This window comes from Pistacia vera, unplaced genomic scaffold, assembly GCF_008641045.1.
Source record: "Pistacia vera cultivar Batoury unplaced genomic scaffold, PisVer_v2 Contig122, whole genome shotgun sequence".
NCBI classification, from domain to species: domain Eukaryota; kingdom Viridiplantae; phylum Streptophyta; class Magnoliopsida; order Sapindales; family Anacardiaceae; genus Pistacia; species Pistacia vera.
This window is the reverse complement of record NW_022195271.1, coordinates 466,018-484,370: the sequence shown is the minus strand read 5'-3', so window position 1 is coordinate 484,370 and position 18,353 is coordinate 466,018. Positions and strand designations below refer to the sequence as shown.

The following is an 18,353-nucleotide window of genomic DNA, read 5'->3' as shown; positions in this document are numbered from 1 at the left end:
TTAATCAATATTATATTAATAAATTTAAATATTTCAGGGTATTTTATTTACATCATAAATTTAGAGCCACCGAGGTCTAATAAGTAGAAAACTATAGGGTAAGCAACAAGATTTGTTTCTTTCATTAATTTTTATTTTTTGAGTTTGAACTTTAAAATCAGTTATACATATTTTAAAATATAAGGTTTGTAAATTAACTTTGAGATTAGCCAAAGTGGGTGCCAACTGATGAGAAAAATCATAAAAGAAAAAATGCATATGAGAATACATATTAATAACACAAATCCAAAAACTCTATTTTTCTTTAAAAAAAATTTCCTCGGTAATCTATCATCGTTCTTCTAATTTTATTACAATATCAAGATTTGGAAAGCATTCTAATTTTCTCTCAGCTTTTTTTTTTTTTTTTTTTTTTTAAGAGACTGTTTTAGATAATGATCGGTCGTTGATGAAGTGACGATGGTTGGCAATTGGCATGTATAGTTTGAAGACGTAAATTAATTAAAAAAAAAAAGCATATATGCTTGAATACAGCTAGCTCCAACTCCAATCAAACACACTCCCTTCTCGACTTTTAGTTGTCATTCTGAAAAGCCCAGAGCTTCCATCATAAGATTGCTATTAATCTTACTCACCAATATTATATCATTTCAAATAACTAAATATTCTTTAATTTTATAGTTAAAAACATGCTCCAAATATTGACAATCTTTATTGTATCAAACCCAATTTAATTGAGCATTTAAAGTATTCAAACCAATCATTATTCATATTAATTCTCAGTATAATTAATAATTTCTATACTTAGTAAACTAAAAATGAACAGGCACATACTTTTTGTAGATGATACTTTGTCAGGTAAATTACCGTATGAATTGATCCATTCCCAAGTATTGTAAGATATCAAAAGATTGATCATTTGTCGCTTACCTTTCTCATCTTTAATTAACCCCAATGATTTCGAAAGGGCATTGTGATTTATATATAGAAAATAATTGAATAGAATATGATTAATAAATTACTAATAACATCTTTCGGCTTTAAAAGAATATATCACTTTATTAATTCGACATATTTTATTTTCGTCGAATAGTCGGTCAACCTTCTTTTTTTTTTTCTTTTTTTTTTTTTGGTTCCGTTCAGACAATTTTAAACAGTTAGATTCATCTCAATCCACAGGTTTTTTTTCTACTTAATCTATAGATTAGAGCGACGTGCAACTAGCCTCCTTACTTTCGTTTCATTTTCAGTTTATCTTCCAAGTCAACTTTAAGTTTTATTGAATCCCCTGTTTTTCTGCAGATTCATCTCATTGATCTCAAAATCAATCATTTGCTTCATTCATTTTCAAGTCAATACCAAGTCAAGCCTCTCTGTCTTTGCATCTAATCTTCCCTCTTCTTCTTCTTTTAATTCTCTTCATCTTCAAATTTTTACCATGATTCGGTTTGAACTCTACTCTTTGTTTGGTTTTAATGGTTCTTGATTCACTAAAGTTTTTGCTAGGGGTGTTTACCAATACTTAGTATCATGGAAAATGCAAACGAATTGTCATCATCAATAAGTTTTGCTTCATCTTCTATTATTTCTAATGGGTCTAGCTCTCACAACACAAGTCCTGAACTTGGTGCGAATCTTGAAAATTTGAGCTTAAGCAGGCTCAGTGGGAGTCTTGAAAAGCTATTGCTTGATGATGATTATGATTACACGGATGCGCAGATTGTTGTTGAGGGCATCCCAGTGGGTGTCCATAGGTGTATCTTATCTGCACGGAGTCAGTTCTTTCATGAACTTTTTAAGAAGGGAAATGATGCTTCTGTCAGTGAAGGCAAACCCAAGTATCTCATGTCCGAATTGGTGCCTTTTGGCAACGTGGGATATGAAGCTTTCAATGTTTTCTTGAATTATCTGTACACCGGAAAGCTTAGGCAATCTCCTCCAGACGTTTCCACGTGTGTTGATGCTGCTTGTGCACATGATGCATGCCGCCCTGCTATTGATTACGCCATTGAGTTGATGTATGCTTCTGCAACCTTTCAGATGAAGGAACTGGTTTTGCTTTCTCAGGTAAGTTGTGATTGTGCTTCCCTTTTGGGTTTAAAGCTATTTCTCTAGCATAAATGGTAATTTTTTTTTGGTGCCTTGTAATTAGTATTTAATTAATTTGAGAACGGCCATTAATGGAATACTTTAAACAGCTTGAATGGTTTAACTAGTTATGTGTCGATATTTGGATGAAATGACACAAATTTCTGTATTCAGATAATACGTAGGATACAAGGTTCACATGTGAAGTGCGGTAGCTCCTGGAGTTACTGCCATAATTTTGTTTAATGCTTCTTGTTTTTTATATTCAACTTGAAGGAAGTTTAGCAGAAGATAAGATCGTGTCACTAAAAGTCACTGATAACAATTAGGCAATTTCAACCCAATGAAGAACATCTTGGAATTAATTATGATTATACGATCCAAACAATCTCCATAGCTATGTTGACAGTCATTACTCATTACTCATTAGTCTCTTATTTTTCATTTTTCTTTTACTGGTTTGTGTCTATGTCCATTTATAAGACATTTAAAGGCAAGCTTGAATCTCATTATTACGATAAAGATTCATAGTATACCAGTAAACAATTGAGAGAACGATTTGGTCTAAGGATATCCCATCTTCAAGTAAACAATAGTTAGGATGTTTTCCCTTCCTATATTAATATTTACCATCTGTAATCAAGCTTTGGGATATTTGAAATTCAGAAAAATTTGTTCTGACTCAAAAAAATCTGTCTATCCTTGTAGCGTCGCCTTCTGAACTTTGTTGAGAAGGCTTTTGTGGAAGATGTAATCCCAATTCTTGTGGCTGCATTCCATTGCCAACTGAATCAACTGTGCACTCACTGCATCCATAGAGTAGTAAGGTCAGATCTTGACAATGTCTGTCTTGAGAAAGAGCTTCCTGCTGAAGTTTTCAGTGAAATCAAATCAATCCGCTCCAAACCTCCAGAAGACTCAGAACCTGATGTTATGGAACTGGACTCTGTGCATGAGAAGAGAATCAGGAGAATCCACAAGGCACTGGACTCTGATGATGTTGAACTAGTCAAGCTTTTGCTGGATGAATCTAATGTCACTTTAGATGGGGCTTATGCTTTGCACTATGCTACTGCCTACTGTGATCCTAAGATTGTTAAGGAGGTGCTTGGTCTAGGCTTGGCTGATCTTAACCTTAGGAACGGTAGAGGACATACAGTGCTTCATGTGGCTGCAAGGCGAAAGGAGCCGTCAATTCTAGTGGCACTTCTAACCAAAGGAGCTTCTGCATCAGAAATTACATTGGATGGGCAAGCAGCTGTTGCAATCTGTCGAAGGTTGACTAGGCCAAAGGATTATAATGAAAAAACAAACCGGGGGCAGGAATCCAACAAAGATCGGATATGCATTGATGTCCTTGAGAGAGAGATGAGAAGAAATTCAGTGTCTGGGAACATGTCAGTTTCATCACAAGTGATAGCTGATGATTTACACATGAAGCTGGATTATCTGGAAAATAGAGGTGACTTTTCTTTACTGGTATTGGTTAATTGTCTTCTTAGAGATAGTCAGTGCCTTAAAAGTGATTTGATATTGCAGTGGCATTTGCACGCCTGTTGTTTCCTGCTGAAGCTAGACTAGCCATGGAGGTAGCAGATGCATATTCAACCTCAGTTTACACAGGCCTTTCAGCATCAAAATCAAAAGGATCGAGTGGGAACTTAAGAGAGGTTGATTTGAATGAAACCCCCTCTGCGCAAGCAAGGAGAATGCAAATGAGACTCCAAGCTCTTCTTAAAACAGGTATTATATGCATTACTAGTTTTTGGGCCTTTATTTTTTGTGATTCTGTGTTTAGCAATAAAATAATACATGATCCACATTAGCTCCCCAGTTATTTAAAGAGAAATGTGAAATATAATCTTTATGCTTCATTTGTTTGCCAATGAGATGTATCAAAAGTGATTTTTGTCACATACAAGTAAATAAATGAGTACCCGAGAGGGTGGAAAGGAGAGCTTTTGGTCATTTATGTAGTACACTAAAGTAACTGGTTCTCTTCTCTCTCTCTCTCTCTCTCTCTCTCTCTCTGTGTGTCCACCCTCTCCCCCCACCTCCCCTTTTCCAAGAAATTTGTTGGCATAATATATTGATGTACCGTGCTGAAATGAATTTTTAACTGCACTGATAGGAAAATCTTAACTTCAGCAGGTCCTGCTATGCTTTGCGATAGTACATTGTTTTGGGTGGTTGGAAAGTGATAGAACCCTTGGTGCCATTAGAATCATTGCTATTGCAATGTCTCCATGAGCATCTTCATTTATGCCCAAGGAGCTTAACAATGGTTAACCTCTTTTAACTGTCAGACTGTCAGTTTCTATTCAATACCTTTCGACCTAGGGTTCTCGATTTTCATGATTATTACAGCAGACGTCTTGTACCTTGTAATTTACTTGACATCTAGGAATGGGAGAAACTGAGGCCTATTGGTACATGCATGCATGAATCTTAGCATCTCTGTTGTATGTATGTGACTGTGTATGCATATTGATGGTTAGTGCTGCACTGGGTTTAAACCTGCAATGTGTTTAGTATCAGCTTTGTGGTTGGCCAAAAGTTATTACATCCTCAAGCTGTGTCTTCATAAATTCTGAAATTTAATTTATGGGAAGTCTGTTAATAATAAATTTAAGTGAGAAATATGACAAGAAAAAAAAAAAAGAAAAATTTTTTTTTACTATTTTTCTTAGTACAATATGGATCATCCATTAAGGGAAGTACGAGAGTTAAGCCTATTGCAATGAATTCAGCTCCTTAAAATGTCAAATGGTGGAAAATTAAAACTTGCAAAATTGACTGCAGATATGTCATTAGCTCACCTTTGGATATATTGCAATTATTTTCTCTGAGCATTTACTGACTATTCTATGATGGCAGTGGAAACTGGCCGACACTACTTCCCTCACTGCTCAGAAGTGCTTGATAAATTTTTGGACGATGATATCATCGATATCCCTGATGCATTCTTCCTAGAAAAGGGAACTCCAGATGAACAGAATATTAAGAAAACGCGGTTCATGGAACTTAAAGATGATGTGCAGAAGGCATTTTACAAGGACATGGCTGAAAACAACCGGTCAGTTTTGTCGTCATCGTCGTCCTCATCCTCCTCTCCAAAGGCAGGTGTAAAGTGCAAGGTTAGGAGGAAGTAATGTTATTGTTAATATGCATTTGATAGGATAGAACAAGAACAAGAGTTTACTGGGTTCGATTGGTATTTTCAATCATAGAGATACTTCAGAGCCAGCCTATGTTCTGCGGTAACTTCTCCCTAGATATTTAGCATGTAAAATAGTAAAATGATGCATGAGTTTCTTAACTTCAGAGCCATGTAATTTTCATTTTTATTCAGATTATGTATTTTACAATCTGGGGCTGTTCCTTTTTAACCCTACAAAATTGGCTGCCTCGTGTAAACTCCGGTAACAATTTATGTAGTCTTTACTCTAGAACTTTGGTTCAGATAACAATGTAATATTGTTTGTGTTAAGATGTGTCTGCTGGAGATGGGATTGGTATGGATGATCTGTCATATTCGTCTGCTAAATTTACCTTGAAACTTCTGGAGATGGGATTTGGATGAATGATTTTGACTAAAATATATCACTAAATTAGTTTTTTTGTCGGAAATCAAAGAATTCGACAAATACTAGAAAGCAAGGAACGTTTTACAAGAGACTTTATGAACATTAGAGGTGTTTGTATTTTCTATGATTTTGATTGATATAATTATGCAACAGTTAGAGTGGGGGAGAATTGGATTCCCATATCCAAACAGTTTCTCGTGCGAGAAACGTGTTTTATACTTTTTCTACTGTTTCCAAATATATAATTAATAAATTGACGTGTTCTATGTGAAAAGTAGCACTTTGCATATGGAACAAGTCACTAGTCATATGGGAGTTAATAAAGGGTTGACGACTTTTCTCACTTAAGTAATGATTTAATGAGTTAATGATAGTTTTAATCACAAATTTAAAATATCACTTTCTCATTCAGAAAATACTTTCGAATTTAGCGGTGGATGGAAAGCAAACTTGATCTATACTGTTAGAGTTTTTTAAGAGAGAAGCTCATTCAAGTAATGATTTAATGTAATTTTTTATCACAAACTTTTAAAATATCAGTTTTTCATCTAGAAAATATTTTCTGATTTAGCGGTGAACGGAAAGCAAACTTGATCTATATTATTAGAGTTTTTAAAGAAAGAATGTCGATGAGTTTTTTTATACTAGAAGATTGAATTTTAGTGATTGTGATTGATCATAATTTGACTTAAAATAAACGATTGTGTAAACCCTAATCATTAAATTATTGACGATTGACAAGGTTAACAAAAATAAGTTTTGAAGGATTTTGATGACGATAAACAAAAAAAAAAAAAAATGTTAGTGATGTGGGGTCGAAACAATGTCATAATCAATCCACGATTGGTGGGGTAGGTGGAAAAATGTCATTAAAAAGAGTCATTTGAGTAAAAAAAATGGTATCTTTATTAACTTTAGAAAATCGTTTTCTAAATACTTTTAAAAATTCTGACTGGCAGGCTTGAATTGAACAACGGTCCAGTAGAGCCGATGGGCCGGTCTATATTAAAAAAGCTGTAATTATAATAATACAATAATAACAAATTTCTACATTAAACGAGTGGACTCGAGTTGCGTTAGCTTTCAGCTGGGAAGCTTTGATTGTTGATTGATTCCTTACCCTGTTTTATTTCTCTGCCTCTCCTTCAACCTTCTAAACACGAATTTGAAAGTCTAAACCTAAGGAAACTAAAATTTTTAGTTTACTTTATACGATAAAAATACTAGAAAACTCAAATTAATAATTATTTATATATATATATATATAACTAAAGGCTAAAGCTGCTCCAACCTCCAAACCAAAACCAACTTCACTCTCTTTCCCCGTAACTTCCGGTTGATCTTCTCCATTTCAGGTAAACCAAATCACCAAAACAAACTCCTTTGTTATTCATCTTTACGTGTATAAACGACCCATTTTTTTCTTTAACGTATTCTGATATTCTTCAGAACAGAATCAATAAACTGTTTTAATTCTGTTTGTTGAGTTTAATCTGTTCGTTTTCTCGTTCTCTATTCTTGGTTTTCGTTATTGGCTTTCTGATCAAGTAAAAATAATAATTAATAATAACAACAAACTTCAAGAAGGCTAAAGACTTGAATTTGGTCTAGAGGAAATTTTTTGTTATGGCCATGTTTAGATGGGTTTATTGCCAATGGGGTTGTAAAGTTGAAATAGTTAGTGGGATACACCTCTCTTATGTTATAATATAGAACATTCATGTTGCTTTTTTTCTTTTGCCAGCGTCTGGAGGAATTATAAGTTCTTTGCGCGTCTTTCGTTGTATTGTTTGTTTCAACTAAAAAGAGGAAATACTCTCCTCATTTTCCTTTACCATTCCTCTCTTTTTCATTCGCTGGAATCGCTCCCAGAAGCAACTCAATTTACTTAATTGTTATTGTCCTTTTTCTAGTATTATTTAACTTTTAACAACTTGTTTCGGTCATCACTTATATGATGTTAGCGGGCAGGCAGGCTGGTATATGAATGCCCTTGCTTCGGTGAACCGCAAGATAGTTATTGATACCTATGTTTACAAATTGAAACACCTTGATTGCATTTCTTTATCTATTTTACTGCCATTGACTCTAAGGTAATGATACTTCACCAGTTGTTGAAATATGATTCATTTTGTTTTATTTATTTTAGGCTTTTGAGAGTATACTCATCATTGTTATATATGCATAGATGGGGTTAAATTATAGGATCTCAAATGGTATGAAAGATGATTATTTGATATTTTATTGTTGTTTTTAATGTTTTATTCTTGTTAACTAATATGCAGTTCATTTCAAGATCAACAATTCTTTTTATTTTAATAATGTTTTAAATGCTTTCAATTTTATATGTAACTTTATCAACTTCTTTTTGTTCCCCAATTGATAAGTCTAAGTTTTCTTGTCCTCCGCTTTGTAGTTTACATACAAAGAGGTGAAAGGAAAGAATACAGAACAAAGTTTAGACAACAGAAAGAGCCTATTGTGAGACCTATTGGCAGTGGTGTATGCTACAGTGCTAATTTCTGAAGGCATGACTATGGAGATCAAATCTTACCAGAACCAGGCTGAATTACTGCTAAAGGAATACTTACTTGGAGATTCATTTATGCCATACACTTCAATTGTTGGGGCTATTTTTGCTTGCAAGATGGTATGTTGTCACGGGTACATGTTGTAATCAATACTCACTGTTATGCAGTAATCAAGCTAATTAGTTGGATATTGGCATATTCTTATGAATGTAGCCGTCTATCTTCTTTATTAGCAATCTGTTATTTTGGATAGATGATTCTTTTTTATTTCTTGTGTTTTTCCTAAGCATGCTTTCTTTTTCAGGTTTATGATCTTACCCAGTTGATTTGTACTGTTCACTTCAAAAGTTTTTCCAGCTTCTCGAAAATTCAACGCGTTGAGTGGAGTAACCGGTAATTGAACATTTTCTCTAAGTCCAAATTCATTTCTTTTCTCCATTGACATAAATTTTAAACATTTGTCTTAATGAACTACTTGTGCAGGGCTGTTTCAACCATCCATGCCATTTTTATTACAGTTATGTCTTTGTACTTTGTGTTTTGGTCAGAGCTCTTTTCTGACAACCAGTATGGCCTTATTACGTTTCGAAGTTCGTCACTATCTACATTTATATTGGGGGTGAGGATATTTTTTCTTTTGCTTTTCTCTTAAATATGAATTTTCCATAGGTTTTAAAGTGCTAGGAATATAGGATATTGTCCTGTCTAAGCTTGAACCTTCCCTGTTGCAGAAATATATGATAACCAATTCTTAGTTACTTATATTAGGTTGCATCGTGTTTGCCTAGGAGGAGGCTTTCAGAATTCAGAGTAGTGAGAATACATTCTAAACCCATACAGTGCCTGCTTCCTGAACTTGTTGCCACTATTTCAGATATTGCTGAATATTAACACTGTTGAAAGTATTCTTCTGATGTTAGCTGTACTCCAAAGTGTTCTACCTGCTACAATCACCTAGCAAAAAGTTGGATAAACGAAAAAAACAAGAAAAACGTGCTTCATTTTAATCAATCTCACCTCCTAGTTCTATCTAGTAACTAAGTCTAATGCTTCAGGGAAAATTTGACAGGTTTCAGTTGGTTACTTCCTTGCGGACCTTGGGATGATTATCTGGTTTTATCCCTCTCTTGGTGGAATGGAGTATGTAAGTGCATTGTTTTAAAAAATTAAATTTGCTCCTGGAAAAATGTTTCTTACTTCTGTTAAGCTTTTTGAACAGGGGATGGTGGGATGGGTTTGGGTGATGATGTTCTATCTTTAATTATTTAAACATGAAATTGTCCTGGCAAATGGTGATGTGGAAGAGTGAGCAAGGAGGGGAATCGTAATCTAATCTCAACTAATTTAACATTAAATTTGTCTGGCAAATGTTGACGACTTATCATTTTTTCAGGTGATTCATCATCTTCTTTCAATAGGAGCAGTAGCATACTCTATGTTGACTGGGGAGGGGCAACTTTATACGTATATGGTACTTATCTCTGAGACAACAACCCCAGGAATCAATTTGAGATGGTAATTTCATGTCAATACTTCATTCATTTCTATTATATATGATATTTTATATTCTATTTTATGCATCTATTGGATATATCTAGGTATCTGGACACAGCTGGAATGAAGAGATCCAGAGCCTATCTCATCAATGGAGTTGTAATATTCATTGCTTGGCTGGTAGGTTAATCATTTAATATACTTTAGAACTTTTAGTTTATTTTCACATTCTTGTTAGTGGAAGATCCCTTATGCAAATAACCATTGCTATTGATGTTATGTCATATGTTCATTGATATATAGACTTTGGCTGAAGTGTAGTTTTTATGTGCAGGTTGCCAGAATACTTCTGTTCATGTACATTTTTTACCACGTCTACTTGCACTATGATCAGGTAAAGTAATACCTGCAAACTCTATTACACTATAAGGTTACAAGCTAAAATTTGAAAACTGAGCTTTCCCACGAGAATGAAATTACACAGATGATAGTTCTTCTATCATCATAGAAATTCCAGTATTAATGATATTTCAAGACAAAATTAAGAATCCAAGTTGGTGGTGTTAACATGATTTAATTACTTACTGGAAATTTATCTGCTCCAAGACAATACGGTATATTCTTTTCTATATAAATATAAACCCAGGCAAAATAAAATCCTAGGTACCCTAGATAATCTGGGGCAGGGGGGGCAAAATCATTAGAGCCCTTATTAGCATGGTTAAATTACAAGAAACATCACCTCTGAAACTATTATAATATATTCACTTTCAGAAGTCACGTCTAACTGTTTTCTCATTTACCAGGTTAAGGAATTGGACACCTGTGGACAATTATTAGTATGCATTGTACCAATAGTTCTAACAATCATGAACCTGGTGTGGTTTATGAAAATTATCAAGGGATTAACGAAGACATTAGCAAAGAGACAGTGAAGGATTCATGGATTGGTGACATTGGTTAAGAAAATATAGAAAGAGAGGCAGAAGGATATTTCAAATTCTCGACATCGATGAGTGTGATCCTCTATTCCGCCATTCCTGTACATTCTTCCTCTTTATGTAAAAGGTTCAGAGGTTAAAGATAGAACAGTAAAGTTATCATGAAATTTACTTTGATGTGAATATGTTCAGATATCATTTTGGTGTAAAGTTTGAACATAAACAAGTGGAAGTAAATGGTGGTATTTATATGTTTGGAAATTGAGAAGAAATTTCCTTATGCTAGATGGGTAAATTGATCTCATTCAAAAGCAAAATTTAATTTTGAGCTGTTTATGACTTTATGTGGTGAAATGAATGTGGATATTAGTTTCTTGATCATTTCCCTGGAAGAATTGACACATTAAATTACAATGCATTCATTTTGTCAAATAATATTACTCTTAATTTGGTGTTGAGATCAGGTGTGTAATGCAAAGTTAAATTTCTATAACATATAATGTTAACCAGTAGTTTATTTATTTTTGTAGTACAAACCGTATTTAAAAGTAGACACAGCGAGGATCCTCATATTAATAGTTATAATGTACGCTAAAAATTTAAAAAAAGAAAAAAAAAAATCCTAATTCTAAATTAAAAGGAAAAATAAGTTTAATTAGATGGTAAGGTCCAAGTTTAAGTGATGATTGGTCCCAAGAGAGTGAAAATCTGGAAAATTGGTATCTATTGTAGAAGTACTAGGAGATAGTCGGCTCAGCCCATCAGTTAAAGGCCAAGACTCTCTCTCTTCCTGTTCTTGATCCATTTCCATGGGAGTGAAGGATAGTGAGAGCTGACAAGTTTCGTCTAAGCTTCCATATTCTTCTTCGTTCCTCCTTTTCCCATGTATATCTCTACAATCCTGCAAAATTAAGATGCTGCTAATCATATTCCTACTATTACTATATATAATAACAATAAAAATTCATTATTGTTTAATATGTTAATTATTTTATAAGGAAATTGTGCATGAGTTTCAGTTTTCCTAATATTTTTGTCTTTTTACAAATTCAACGTACAACATTTAAAGAGGACCCAATTTTACAATGCAATTAATTGACCAACCCCCCCAATAATTGTAGAAGATAACTTAGTACTCCACCAATAATTGATGTTCATATGGTCACCGACTACTGTTTTTTGATATGCAGAAGTCGGTAACTTACCTCGGAAAACGCTAATTCGTGTTTGATATTTTCACTTCTACATTCAAAATCGACGAACAATCCATCTCCTATTTGCCTGCATGAGTCATCAACTCCATCAAAAACTCTTAACAAATGTAAAAGTATATTTTGTAATCTCTTCTCCATGGCAGATATTTATGTAATTGTGATTCATGCATCAACAATATTGATTTAAATGTTTTATTTAGCTTATTCTTCAAGTACTACAAACACAGTTTTGATGCCATCGATCATCAACCCAACACTTTTTATATATTCACGATGACTTATCAACACTCAAGATGCCACGTTATTTAATTTTTCAAATGGCTAGCTTTAGCTGGTTACCACATTTGACGAGGCTCTGGAAACTGCCAAATCTGATTATGCAGTGGTTAATTTCCTACCTGTATATAATTAATTAAGCGTTGATAGTTGCCTGATAGCTGATATATGATAGACCTTGCCAAACTTTTTCGCTAGAACGACAAAAATAACTTCAAACCATGCATGTGCAATTATATCAGTGATTATAGTAAGCTGAAAATGATAGAAGTGTCAATTAAAGTTAAGGACCAGTTTATATGAGTTTCCAACTTAATTGGTAGCAACCCACTAAGTTAGGATTTTACGGCAAGTTCTTATTCAAAAAGAAATTATATAAAAAAAAATATATTCATGTTAGAATAATAATTTATTTATTTGTGTTATTTGAGAAGATGATTGATATATATACCTCTGGGACTGAGGGGAGCAAATGGACAAGGCTCCATGATCACTGAAATGTGGTGTCTGTGCTGGCAATTGCTCCTTCGCTATAATTTCATCATCGTCATTACAGCCCTTCGTGCTTCTGTACATCTAATATTCAACCACAATTGTTTCAATTAAAAACCCAAACTCATACAAGAAACATTTTACATACTATAAACATTCTGCTTTCGTAATATGCATGACAAATACTATATATATATGTATATTATCTAATTCCAAGAACCCTAGCTAGGTCATAGCCATAATATTATCCAACTGATTCATTTCTTCTCCTAAATGAATTACTCAAGAGGAATAATAAGGTCCAAATTATAATGATGCCAAGGATACAAGGAAAAAATAGAAATTGTGTTAATATAGTAATTATGATCAGACGTTGTAATAGTATTTTATGAAATAAAGTGTATTAAGTACTTATAACACAAGAGAAGAGATTTGATAAAAAAATTCAAGCATGAAAATCTGGTTAGGTCATAACCCACTACTTATTTAACCAATATCAGTTAGTTCTATCTAATTAGTTTTCTGGTCACAACTCACAACCCGTAAATTCTGACTAATTCCTGAACACTGAGTTGTCACTCTATCTCCATTAACTTTAAGCTTTCTTTAAAAATATCACATGGGCATATATTAAAGTTTAAAGTTATATACTACGTACCTATCTAGACCTGATTAAATATAACAGATGTATATACAAAGTTACAAACCAAGATATATATATATATATATATAACTTCAAAATTGAAAAATCTAATAAGTTCTGATTTAACTTTAATGCATGGGAAAAATGAGGAAATGATGAAAAGAACTAAAACGAAGGAGCGAATTAATTATAATGTGATAAATTATTCTTATGCTTGTATTGATAATAAAGATTAATAAAAAGGTGTTGATGATTTTAGTAGTGCACTTCATAATTAAAGAACTTAAATGGTTTTTATGTATGCAGTACAGTACGTATGTCAAATCAAGAAAGACATATTTTTGTTTTCATTTATTTTTCAGTACACTAGAAATTAATATAAGTTGCGGCCGGTTTCATAGTAAAATTCTGTGCACTTCTTGATTGTTCAAGTTTGTTCTGGCCATTTTTTATCGTTAATTTATTTTTCTCTTTAGGTGGCAATGAAAAGATCAACTTGTGTTTTTCTTTATGCAAAATTAAACCTGTGGGAATACCTCACGTAGAAAAAGAATTGTGTAAGAGTTCAAAGAGCACTTCAGCAATCAGCATTTAATATTAGATGTTGTAACTTTTAATTGATTTTATAGACTAAAAGTAGTTTACATAATTGCACAAACATCATTATAAGCTTATTAAATAATTCTCTTTTCTAACATACAAATATATAATTCACGATATATACTATTAATTTTTAAGTTGTTTCCTCAGCAGATTTTGGAAGCTGTACCTGCAGATGGCTTTTGATGTGAGAAATCTTCAGTCCTTTAACATTCATCAGCTGCATAATGCGCTTGGGTGTTGCTTCTGCAAACCCCACAACAAATTAAATTAATATTCCTCCAATTACATACAAGTCAACTCTTAACTATGCTCAGTTTCGGAACCAATTTAAACGCAAAGGCAAAGAAGTTTTAGGGTTACATATACCCTAAACAGTGACCAGAAACAGCATTGACTTGAAGAATAAAAGAGATCGATCAATAGCTTCTTTAAATAATTAAAGATCTTGCTCCAAGTTGGATGATCCTACGATCGTTGTTTATTTAAGCCAGCATCTAAAGTTTTTCATTGAAACTACTCAAACTTACCATATTTTCCACCAAGGCGTTCAACAGCTGCGGCAAAGAGTTCATGAAGCTCAGGCGTCCACCGCAAACGTGGAAGATCAGATTTGTTGTACTGCCTTACTTCAGTTGTTCTCTGAGAATTTCTCATCATTTGATCTGGTTCATCAAGCTATTAGAGAAGATAGCTCTTAATTGCCAATAAAATTCGCCGGACTTTGTCTCTCTAGCTTGAATATGAATGCAGCAGCAAAAAACAACACATGCTGGCTGGGTCTAAGACCATAGACTTTTGTAAACACGTAAAGTTTATATTTCAAACAAGTTTTTATTTTATTTTTTTAATTATAAATGCGGTTAACTTAATCATTTACTAAACTAAATTAGGAGTAATACCACTCTCTTCCAACTTTATCCGGCCACCTTTTCTTTCTTTCTTTCTTTTTTTAAAGCGATTTTTTAACATCATTATTATATTATTTACATATATAACAATGTTTAATAGGTAAATATGTTACTTAGAATGGAAATTTTTTTATATACTATTTGGAGTACATAGTATTACTATAAATAATTGTTATTATATGTGGTAAAAAAGAAACCGTTGAAATATTTAGGAGTCAATGATTATTCCTTGAAGCCACGAATTGATTGGTTGAATTTGATTTGATATATTCACCAATATCTATTTATTTTAACGTCATAAACTAAAACATTTAATTACTTCAACTTCAACGATATAGTATATGTAATTTTAACTTTATCTAATTTAGAGAAAAACAGAAATAAAGATTAATCCTTGGAGTATAGAATTAGCCAAGACGAAGAAGTTGTCGATAATTAATGAGGCAGTAAGAATTGAATGATGATTGATGAAGAAGAAGTCATAAATTGTCTACATCATGGTCAAAAATGAACAGTGGAAACTTTTAATTAAGTGTAATAATCTAGTATTTTTATCTGCATGTTTCAAAAACAAAATGATATTCTATTTACAGATTTAATAGACTTAGATTATGTATTTATGATATTTACAAATTTAGATTATGTAAATAAAGTTATTGAAAAATAATTAAAAAATTAAAAGAGAGAGTGGCTTCCAGTTGCATATATACAGTAGTTCTAGATGAGACCCACTAAACAACTTCATACTTTTAAGTCATGGTTTTATCATTAACACAATGATTATATTCTTTACACGCAAGTTCGTATGGCGACTCATGCGGGAAAACCTAGGACATGCATTCATCTTTTCTTTCTTTCTTTTTATTATTTTAATTCAATTTCCTCCAGTTTATGGCCTATTGGGTGTGGTGATGGCCTGTAGATAAAGAAGCAAAGTCAAGGTGGGGACAAAAATAAAAATAAAAATAAAAATAAAAATAAAAATAAAAAGAGAAAGACAAAAGCTACCCCCAATCACCGTCATGTCAATAAAAGACGGTGCCTACTTTTGGACCCATTGCTCTGTCTTCTACTGCCGTGTTCAACACTACACTCCCTCAAAATTCAATCTCCAAGAAAAAACACGAAGCCATTATTAATTCACATATGGTGGTTAGACGTATATACATATTTCATTGCGTTAATGTCAATGGTATTTAATGGATCAACTTTTTACTCATTTTTCCTTACTCAATTACTTGAAACTCTTACATATTGAATTCTTCTCCTTTCCAATTAAAATAGATTGAGGTTATGACCTTTTCAATAAATTAATACGTTTTCTTTGTGAGGAATTTTACGATAAAAGGATGCATTATATTTGAAAGAGACAAATTAATTAAGATAATTTTATAATTAATCAAAGATGATAAGGATATTATACTGGAAGGTTCTTGGCAACTTATGTCAGTCAAATGAAATCTTTTCAAAAGCACTTGCGTCTAATCCTATTAATTCCGTTCACACAATTGCTCCTAATTTGTGAATCATCCCCCACAATGTCTATTATTTTTTTTTTAATGATTGTAGGTGGACGACTTTCATACCTTCAAATGACTTGTAACCTATAATTAATTATAGCCGCACGACATAATATAGTAAGTAAGAAGGGTCAATAGAATATAATTAAATTATTTTTCATTGAATAAATTATGTTTGCTTCCATGGAATTACATATTTTATTTTATATATGGTATATGAATCCAAACATATGAAACTTGTTGGACATTGTATATGAAAGGCAAAAAATATGGTACAAGAATCTATTTTATATATGGTATATTTATCGAACTTTTTCTTTATGCAAAATTAAACCTGTGGGAATACCTCACGTAGAAAAAGAATTGTGTAAGAGTTCAAAGAGCACTTCAGCAATCAGCATTTAATATTAGATGTTGTAACTTTTAATTGATTTTCTAGACTAAAAGTAGTTTACATAATTGCACAAACATCATTATAAGCTTATTAAAAAATTCTCTTTTCTAACATACAAATATAATAATATTTGATTACGAATATATAATTCACGATACTATTAATTTTTAAGTTTTTTCCTCAGCAGATTTTGGAAGCTGTACCTGCAGATGGCTTTTGATGTGAGAAATCTTCAGTCCTTTAACATTCATCAGCTGCATAATGCGCTTGGGTGTTGCTTCTGCAAACCCCACAACAAATTAAATTAATATTCCTCCAATTACAGACAATTCAACTCTTAACTATGCTCAGTTTCGGAACCAATTTAAACGCAAAGGCAAAGAAGTTTTAGGGTTACATATACCCTAAACAGTGACCAGAAACAGCATTGACTTGAAGAATAAAAGAGATCGATCAATAGCTTCTTTAAATAATTAAAGATCTTGCTCCAAGTTGGATGATCCTACGATCGTTGTTTATTTAAGCCAGCATCTAAAGTTTTTCATTGAAACTACTCAAACTTACCATATTTTCCACCAAGGCGTTCAACAGCTGCAGCAAAGAGTTCATGAAGCTCAGGCGTCCACCGCAAACGTGGAAGATCAGATTTGTTGTACTGCCTTACTTCAGTTGTTCTCTGAGAATTTCTCATCATTTGATCTGGTTCATCAAGCTATTAGAGAAGATAGCTCTTAATTGCCAATAAAATTCGCCGGACTTTGTCTCTCTAGCTTGAATATGAATGCAGCAGCAAAAAACAACACATGCTGGCTGGGTCTAAGACCATAGACTTTTGTAAACACGTAAAGTTTATATTTCAAACAAGTTTTTATTTTATTTTTTTAATTATAAATGCGGTTAACTTAATCATTTACTAAACTAAATTAGGAGTAATACCACTCTCTTCCAACTTTATCCGGCCACCTTTTCTTTCTTTCTTTCTTTTTTTAAAGCGATTTTTTAACATCATTATTATATTATTTACATATATAACAATGTTTAATAGGCAAATATGTTACTTAGAATGGAAATTTTTATATACTATTCGAGAGTACATAGTATTACTATAAATAATTGTTATTATATGTGCTAAAAAAGAAACCGTTGAAATATTTAGGAGTCAATGATTATTCCTTGAAGCCACGAATTGATTGGTTGAATTTGATTTGATATATTCACCAATATCTATTTATTTTAACGTCATAAACTAAAACATTTAATTACTTCAACTTCAACGATATAGTATATGTAATTTTAACTTTATCTAATTTAGAGAAAAACAGAAATAAAGATTAATCCTTGGAGTATAGAATTAGCCAAGACGAAGAAGTTGTCGATAATTAATGAGGCAATAAGAATTGAATGATGATTGATGAAGAAGAAGTCATAAATTGTCTACATCATGGTCAAAAATGAACAGTGGAAACTTTTAATTAAGTGTAATAATCTAGTATTTTTATCTGCATGTTTCAAAAACAAAATGATATTCTATTTACAGATTTAATAGACTTAGATTATGTATTTATGATATTTACAAATTTAGATTATGTAAATAAAGTTATTGAAAAATAATTAAAAAATTAAAAGAGACAGTGGCTTCCAGTTGCATATATACAGTAGTTC

General features: G+C 32.4%; 3 protein-coding genes across 5 annotated transcripts; 2 read left to right on the top strand and 1 right to left on the bottom strand.

The window, feature by feature from the left end:
* The first annotated feature begins 1,132 nt into the window (after positions 1-1,132).
* On the top strand, positions 1,133-5,593 carry LOC116114899 (BTB/POZ domain and ankyrin repeat-containing protein NPR1-like). The gene is made up of 4 exons (XM_031401033.1): positions 1,133-2,067; positions 2,797-3,550; positions 3,628-3,831; positions 4,966-5,593. Exons 1-4 carry the CDS (start codon positions 1,531-1,533, stop codon positions 5,238-5,240), a joined length of 1,770 nt encoding a protein of 589 aa, XP_031256893.1. The 5' UTR covers positions 1,133-1,530; the 3' UTR covers positions 5,241-5,593.
* Positions 5,594-6,915: 1,322 nt separating this feature from the next.
* Positions 6,916-10,926, top strand: LOC116115473 (TLC domain-containing protein 4-like). 2 transcript variants are annotated; one of them, XM_031401625.1, is made up of 9 exons: positions 6,916-7,030; positions 8,092-8,325; positions 8,511-8,599; positions 8,690-8,825; positions 9,276-9,350; positions 9,600-9,721; positions 9,805-9,880; positions 10,035-10,094; positions 10,507-10,926. In XM_031401625.1, the coding sequence occupies exons 2-9, from the start codon at positions 8,206-8,208 to the stop codon at positions 10,633-10,635; spliced, it is 807 nt and encodes a 268-aa protein (XP_031257485.1). In that variant the 5' UTR covers positions 6,916-7,030; positions 8,092-8,205; the 3' UTR covers positions 10,636-10,926. The 2 variants fall into 2 exon arrangements, with proteins under 2 accessions (XP_031257485.1, XP_031257492.1); XM_031401632.1 differs by lacking the exon at positions 6,916-7,030 and adding an exon at positions 7,115-7,768.
* Positions 10,927-11,153: 227 nt separating this feature from the next.
* On the bottom strand, positions 11,154-17,532 carry LOC116115398 (protein PHOSPHATE STARVATION RESPONSE 3-like). 2 transcript variants are annotated; one of them, XM_031401549.1, is made up of 5 exons: positions 17,256-17,532; positions 16,895-16,971; positions 12,583-12,707; positions 11,847-11,922; positions 11,154-11,542 (listed from the first exon to the last, which is right to left on the bottom strand). In XM_031401549.1, the coding sequence occupies exons 1-5, from the start codon at positions 17,383-17,385 to the stop codon at positions 11,297-11,299; spliced, it is 654 nt and encodes a 217-aa protein (XP_031257409.1). In that variant the 5' UTR covers positions 17,386-17,532; the 3' UTR covers positions 11,154-11,296. The 2 variants fall into 2 exon arrangements, with proteins under 2 accessions (XP_031257409.1, XP_031257416.1); XM_031401556.1 differs by lacking the exons at positions 16,895-16,971; positions 17,256-17,532 and adding exons at positions 14,036-14,112; positions 14,397-14,673.
* Between the last annotated feature and the right edge of the window lie 821 nt (positions 17,533-18,353).

Bases quoted from the DNA above. Each gene is read 5' to 3' on its own strand.
- LOC116114899 (XM_031401033.1), top strand. From the start codon at position 1,531: ATGGAAAATGCAAACGAATTGTCATCATCAATAAGTTTTGCTTCATCT. The intron at 3,551-3,627 runs GTGACTTTTCTT...TTGATATTGCAG, and splicing joins GGATTATCTGGAAAATAGAG to TGGCATTTGCACGCCTGTTG. The intron at 3,832-4,965 runs GTATTATATGCA...CTATGATGGCAG, and splicing joins CCAAGCTCTTCTTAAAACAG to TGGAAACTGGCCGACACTAC.
- LOC116115473 (XM_031401625.1), top strand. From the start codon at position 8,206: ATGACTATGGAGATCAAATCTTACCAGAACCAGGCTGAATTACTGCTA. The intron at 8,826-9,275 runs GTGAGGATATTT...AAAATTTGACAG, and splicing joins TATCTACATTTATATTGGGG to GTTTCAGTTGGTTACTTCCT. The intron at 9,722-9,804 runs GTAATTTCATGT...GGATATATCTAG, and splicing joins CCAGGAATCAATTTGAGATG to GTATCTGGACACAGCTGGAA.
- LOC116115398 (XM_031401549.1), bottom strand. From the start codon at position 17,385: ATGATGAGAAATTCTCAGAGAACAACTGAAGTAAGGCAGTACAACAAA. The intron at 16,972-17,255 runs GTAAGTTTGAGT...TGGGGTTTGCAG, and splicing joins ACGCCTTGGTGGAAAATATG to AAGCAACACCCAAGCGCATT. The intron at 11,923-12,582 runs GTATATATATCA...TGACTCATGCAG, and splicing joins TGCTCCCCTCAGTCCCAGAG to GCAAATAGGAGATGGATTGT.